At 35.2% G+C, this 7,500-nt stretch overlaps 1 protein-coding gene across 1 annotated transcript in view; it reads left to right on the top strand.

Moving 5' to 3' along the window:
• LOC137619040 (uncharacterized) overlaps positions 1 to 7,500 on the top strand; it is a 468,558-nt gene that overhangs the window by 442,273 nt on the left and 18,785 nt on the right. Inside the window, exon 5 of the mRNA XM_068349237.1 lies at positions 4,503 to 4,662. Coding sequence (XP_068205338.1) covers positions 4,503 to 4,662 — 160 coding nt within the window. The remainder of the gene's footprint in view (positions 1 to 4,502; positions 4,663 to 7,500) is intronic.

The following is a 7,500-nucleotide window of genomic DNA, read 5'->3' as shown; positions in this document are numbered from 1 at the left end:
TGTAATGTTACAATTTAATTTAAGGGTCATACCGTGTTACTAAATTTCAAGGTCATAATGTAAGGTTGCATATGATGTAATGGTCATATGATACTTGGGATCTACTAAAAGTCAGGAGGAAGGATGAGAGTCTGAAGTTGAGAATAGGGTGAAAGCAGCCTTCGGGAAGTGGAGGAAGATAGCAGGAGTGTTAGTTGATAAGAAAATGCCAATAAAGCTAAAAGTCAAGATCTAGATCACAGTAATAATACTATCGTTAACGTGTGGATTGGAAAAGGGGACTCTATAAGACAAAAAGAGGAAGCAAAGCTTTAGAAAACGGAGATGAGAATACTGAGGTAGATTATGGGAATATCACTGCTTGAAAGATGGTAAAATGATAAAATAAGAAGAATGGCAGGTGTAGTAAAGATTACAGAGGTTATATGAGTGTCACGACTGAGACGGTTTGGGCATGTGTTGAGAATGGGTGGTGGTGAGGGAGGTAGGAGGGCTTGGGAATTAGGAGGAACCTATTAGTAGGAGAAAATTGAGAGGGAGGCAGCAAATCATAAGGCGAAATAAGGTGAAGGATGATATGGAGAGAAGAGGTTTGGTGGAATAGGAGGATGACTGTTAAAAGGCATTGGACAGGACGCATCAGGCAACCGACCCCTCAATGTAGGGATAACAGTGGTAAAGGTCATATAGTAAGGTCACACCAAATTTCAAGGTCCTAAGGTTAAATCTTACTTTTAACTCCGTCAAAATTTGAATATCAAAAGAAGAAATGATCGTAAGGTCAGGTAATACTGGGAATGAGGTCATAATATTAATCTCCCAATGACGACCTCGGTCGTAAGTTCACTCCTGGTTTTCAGGTAATTAGCCGAGAGCAGATTTGAAAAGATATGCCTTTTGCTGGCAATTGCATCTTTACCTGAAAACTTTTCCACGTATATTTTAAAACTTTTACCTTCCTAGATAAAAAGTTGCTGTCAAGTTTAACAGAGAAAAAAAAATATCTCAGAAACTCCCCTCATAAACTCGTGATTACTTTTAATAAGCAAAAATTGCCCCTAAAAAAAATCTTTTTTCCTTTATCTAATAGGTTCGGTTCGTTTTGAATGGAGTCTCGCATTTTTTATTCGTAGTTTTTCAGTATAAAAATTCAGTTTGTTCGCTTAGAAAAATCCATGTGTATACCTATAAAGATAACAAAATATAAGTATAGTTACTTCTAAATTGCTATTTTCAATCTGTATGGATAGAGTGAAATGCTAGAGGTCTGATTGATAAAGGTCAGTGTATGTAGGCACGATTTTCTATGGTTAAGAAAGTGAGTTGTAAATGGGATAAAGAATAGTGGGAGTTTCCAGATAATATTGTACTGATTTGAACATGTGAAGTCAGAAACTTCAGAAGTCTTTTAAGAGAATTTGGAAATGATGAGAAATTTGAGAATAAATGTAACCCAATGTAGGTTTTGAGAGTTAATGTGAAAGAGTAATGTATGCTAAGACTGAAAGGTGTGATTCTTTTAAAAATCTGGGTGTAATTACAATTGCTTATGGTACATATTCCTGTCGAATTCAGGACTCTGTTCTTTCATTTCAAACGAACCCATCGCCACCATGATAGCTGAATTCTGAGTTTCCAACACGCGACTTGTAATAAACTTATATCTCTCTTGATAGCTCAGCTGGTAGAATCCTCGCAGGCGTGGTTTCGGCTGATGGTAAGAGTTCGAATCTCTGCCAAGCCAGAAGCTATTAACATAAATGAATTGCAGTGGATATATATATATATATACATATATATATATATATATATATATATATATATATATATATATATATATGTATATATATATATATATATATATATAGTATATATATACACACACATATATATATATATATATATATATATATATATATATCTGTGTGTATGCATGCTTATGTATACTGTATATACCATGCATACATAGTATACTAGCTTTACCCTTGTATGCTTTAACATAGACAAACCCCAGCATATAATTTCGTATTATTCAAGCCCTTCTCTGTTCACCCATAATCATATTTCCAGAGAAGGGATCTGCGTGCCTAAAGCATCTTACTCTGCTGAGGGAGATAAGAAGGGGTTACGAACATAGGGTGATTTACCTTATACCAACACCATATTTTCTCTTCCTTGCTTTTACGAAATAACCCTCTTGAAAAGGAAGCGATAATATTATACTCTCGATATTTCGAACAGTGGAAGGTCATATGTCAGGGGAAGAGATTGTATAGGAGAGAATTCAGAAGCTGGTCAGTAGAGGAAAGATCTGATTTCCACAGGTGCTAGTGATGTGATACTTGTGATATTGGAAATATTATGTCATATGTTTTGATAATGTTCTTAAACAGTTAAGAGCAAATTTTGTTTTCAGAGGCAAGAAATTACTCTAAGGATAAATGTGGAACTATAAAATCTTTAAAGGAATCTATTTCTGGATTTCTTGTAAAGGAAATAATTCAGAAAATCTTCTTTTATAAATTAATAGCTTTCATTCTTATAAATAATGAATATCTTATATTTTAGCTCAATTTTGAATATACATATAAAGGATGGGATAATTTGAGGCACGGGGAAAACAGAAGCTGTTAGAGAACTCTTTAGAGTTAAGAATGAATATAACCACTGAAAACCCTGTAATAACATGTGACGTTTCTTTTAATTGTGGGTTATTTACCTGCCATATACATTTATACATAACAACAATAACAAGAACAACAAATGCAACCGTGTCTAGTCCACTGTTGGACAAATCCCTCAAACATATCATTATTCACGTTTGGGGTTTGGCCAGTGTTGATTGGTGATGATGGGAGACTTTTGTCTGATTGCTCATAGCAAACCATCCCAGCATGGGTAGCCCTGGTGACCAGTACAGCTTTTCTGATTATAACGATACACAAACCCTTTCTACACGTTAAGGTATCCCCATTCAGAATGGAATATTTATACACAGCTCTATGGAAATCACACAAAGCTTTAATTTGACTATTGGGTTAATTGACATCATTATTCGATAATTAACATAAGTATTTGCGATAAGGTTCTAGATATTTATTCCAAAGGCCGTGGTTTAGACCAGAAACTCCCAATTCCCCCTCAGTTCACAATTTATGACCTTTCAAATTGCCATTATAATATCACATTGTTACAGTTGCAAATCGATTTCTAACCGTTCCTGTTACTTGTGAACTGGTTCCCTGTCGCTATTTCGAAACGGACTGTTTCTGGTTCCTTGCTGTTCATCCCAAGAACACCTGTGTAAACACAGTAAAGGTTAGGGTGAATGTTTTTCGTCTCCACACATTTATTCATAAGTTTCCCACTGGTAACTTATGTCTAGGTACTGTATTTTTTTCAGTATTTGGTGATAGTTTAACTTGGTGTTCAATACCAGTAGGTTTTTTTATTTAGACCCAATAAATAGGACGATATGCATTGCATATAGTTTGAGTTTCCTCATGTATTTTCTGTTGCCTCCTTTACATAAAGATATGGATAATTCTTTTGCCATTGCTGGTTCTATTAACGGTAGAGCTCTCCCTTACTCTGCCCTTTTCACTTCAGTAATTGTCGATATGCTTTTTCACTTTGTCTATTTCATCCCTTTTCAGTCTTATTTTGGCCATTTTTATAATTCTGTCTTATGCTTTTGTATCTTCCATTTATTATTTTGTTTGCTCTTTTCCCCCCTTCACAAAACATTAGTCTGTCACTTAACCAATCATTGATTAGTTTTTTCTTTTTCATTATTACTTTTGTAATACTCTCTGTAAGCTTTTTTTTCTTAAATCATCTTCCTTATTCTGTCTTTTTCTTTTTCTTATTAATTCAAACTGACATTTTGGTCTTTTTTCTTTGTTACTTCACTAATTCTGTTAATTTCTTTGTCTTTATATTTGTGCCATCAGGGGAAAAAAAGGTTATAAGAAAGGGTAGGGAATGTCCACCCGGACCCTGGAGACCTTAGGCATTGGCATCAAGTAGGGAGTATTGCAGACCTTCATTGTGCCCTAGAGTAGAAGATGGCTTCGCTAAACAGTTTCTCTTGCCTCCCGCAGTATCTTCGTTATACACAGAAATTTTATATATACATTAAAAATTAAAAGGTTGCTCAAGGGCCAGTGACGCTACCGTAAAGACTGACCATGTATACATATGATCAGTGTCCAGGGCCCGTCTCCATCCAAGTTATGACCATGAAGGGACAGGCAATTGATGATGATGACTCATCAGTTAGATATTTAGGCTTCCTCAGTACGCCATATCCTTTGCTCATAAAGTTGATGAGGTTGTAGACACTACAAGAAACTATGGAAATAGGGTGGTTTCGAATCCCAGTCCAGCAGTACGCCATGCAGGGACGTTTCCAATAGTAGACCACAACACAGAAAATGTATATAGATACACATTGCGTGTCTGGATAGTATGGATGGTAATGGATCTTCTCTTCCCTACAGGAATCTGCCCTACGACACCAGGACAAAGGTCTATCCTCAGAGGGTTGGGTGATGGCTGCTAACGTGTCTGGAAATGGGATGAACCAATGGGTCAAGTGCTCCGCCACCAATGATGTTGGAGGATCGTCCCATCCCTGCGTCTTCTCCATCTCCTTAGTTGGTGAGTTCAAATCTAATAAATCTACATGTATTTGGTTTAATGATTAGTTTATGCAAAGGCTCCTTGGGTGTTCATGTTTGTTTATTTCTTTATGTTATTTTGTCTTTTACATGATGTAGATTTGTTTTTTATCCACAATTATCTTCACCGAATAAAACTTGGACAACTATTTTATAACTGTCTTATACAGATGAATGCTGTTGCCATGCTAATTCACTTCTCTCGTTTATATATGCTTGGCAAAGAAACAGAGGAGGTATAAATTGCAATTTATAGGTCATCATGTGTGTTTTCATATAATGTTTAATTTCCATGTTTTTTTGTGTGGGTGAAAAATATATCATCGAGAGCAAAAAATTTGTATTTTAGAGTTTTCCTCCAATTTCCTGTCTATTTTTAAGCTCCCTTTATTTTCAAGATCTTTCCATATGCTGAATTCGGAATTTATTTTTATCTTTGTCATTTATTTTATCTGTCATATGTTCATGTTCAGCTCTGAAATACTTTTCCTTATGTAATAAATGTTATATTTTTTAATATCTTTGGACTCCAGCTTCCAACATATAACCTGTTTTCATAGATTTCCCTATTACTTCCATAATTGATGAAAGATCTGTAATTTTATTTGCTTTTCATATTTTCCATTAAGCCCCAATTTCTATCCTTGTATATTTTTTCCTTACTGTGTCTCTTAGATTTATTATATTTGCTCCGTGCAAATTGGATGGTATTTTAGTGCCCTTCAAAAATGTTTTCCTTATGAAACTTTATTACTATTTTTCTTTTTAATTGCCAATATTAGGTTTGCTGGTTTTGAGAGAATTTGAATAATTTCCATTTCCTTGCGTTTGGAATATACTTCTCTTACAATCCAGTTCAATGCCAAAATAGAATATATTTTGTAATACTCTATTGCCTTCTATACGACAAGAATATCTTTCCCAATTATATATCTTGAGGTTCCTCTTTTCTTAGTATATTTCTAATAATCAATTTGTCCCCAGTTTCCTTTTCGAGCTAAATATTATATTTTGCATATTCTATAGTTCCCTCTCTACCAAAAGCATAATGGTTCTGTCAATGCTAATTCTTTTTTTTTAAATTTTCCCTTTCTCTTCTACCCTTTTCATTGCCCTTCATGAGACCAGCTTACACAGTGATGTTCATCCTCTGCTTCTTGTCTTATTCCACTGTCAAATTCCATTTCTCGCAGACCCTCCCTTAAATCAATATTTATTTTTTCACGCTGGTTTATGCGAGAAAGCATTTATGATTTTCGGGGAATTCTATATTTGTTTTGTAACATCCATCAATGTCTCCCTTTTTAGCAAGACGAAAACTTTACTAAAGGCTATGGCAGTTACTATTGTATTATATTTTCATTAATATACCTCTTTTCGACATATTGTAGAATAAATGTTTTATTTTGGCTCTTGTGAACCCTACTTTATATTCATATTTGTTTTTTTATTTCATGTGTTTTTTAATTTCCTCTTTCATTATTATTATCATTTGATATTAGCTTTTCCCATATGTGTTTTTTTATTTCCATTTTTTTTCGGTCTCCAGTGAGGAAAGGAAACAAGGAAATAAATAAACGATATACAAAGTTATGAAAAATCAAAATAAAGTATTTCTAAAATATTACCAACATTAAAACAGACAATTCATATATAAACTATGAAAAAGATTTATTGTTTTTTCTTCTACCACTAATTCATTTTAGTAACATTCCTAAACTTGCTCACAGTATTCCTCAGTTCGTTGTGAATCTCAGGTTTTGGGACATCAGGTCCTGTTGCTGTCTTTGCCTCTTTTGTAATAAAGTCCTTGAATCTACTTGCGGTAATTATTGGTTTCTCCAATCCTTCTGCTTTTTTATTTTTAAGTATTTCTTTAATTGCTATGTTCATAGGCTCTTGTTATCATCTAGTTCGGCCATTTCGTTTCCGTATTCTATCCTATTTTTCGTTATTTCTTACTGTCTTATTTTATTTTCATGTTTGCTATATGTTTCTATAATATTTATTCATTCTTCTTTGCCTTCTTTTTCAATTAGTTTTGTTCCTTTTTCAATGCAAAGATTTTTTTTCTCTGGTTTATTTTAGCCATTTATTATTATAACATTATATTCTTGTCTCTTTTGCTTCTTATGCAATTTTCTTTATTACAAAGGCATTAGTTTCATTCTTTATTAGCTATCACAATTTTTCATTCTTTTGATCATGTTTATTTTTCAATGATTCCCTCACTCTTCTTTTTCAGCGTTATCCCAACATTAAGGGGTCGGTTGTCTGATGCATCCTCTTCAGTGCTTTCTATTAAACCTCCTCCACCAAACCTCTTCTCTCCATATCATCCTTCACCTTATCTCGCCATCTAATTCTCTGCCTCCCTCGTGATCTTTGGCCCCTAACAGGTTCCCCCGAAGCCGCCCTCACTCCCTCTCAGGGCTTCCTCACTCCCTCCTAAGCCCTCCTCACTTCCTCCCAAGCCCTCCTTACTTCCTCCCAAGCCCTTCTCACTCCCTCTCAGACCCTCCTCACTCCCTCTCAGATCCTCCTCACTCCCTCTCAGATCCTCCTCACTCACTCTCAGGCCCTCCTCACTCCCTCCCAAGCCCTCCTCACTCCCTCTCAGGTCCCCCTCACTCCCTCTCAGGCCTTCCTCACTCCCTCCCAAGTCCTCCTCACACCCTCCAATGTTTCCCTTTTCCTGAAAAGGCTTTTTAAGTACTTTCTTCGCCGGTCACACACAGATGTTCCTGTACTACTTTCAAAAGTACTCTTCACTAGTAAACTTTCAGCAATCTCTCCACTGTAGTTTTTTTTTTTCTAC

This window comes from Palaemon carinicauda, chromosome 25 (assembly GCF_036898095.1).
Source record: "Palaemon carinicauda isolate YSFRI2023 chromosome 25, ASM3689809v2, whole genome shotgun sequence".
NCBI classification, from domain to species: Eukaryota; Metazoa; Arthropoda; class Malacostraca; order Decapoda; family Palaemonidae; genus Palaemon; species Palaemon carinicauda.
This window is presented reverse-complemented; position numbering and strand designations above follow the sequence as displayed.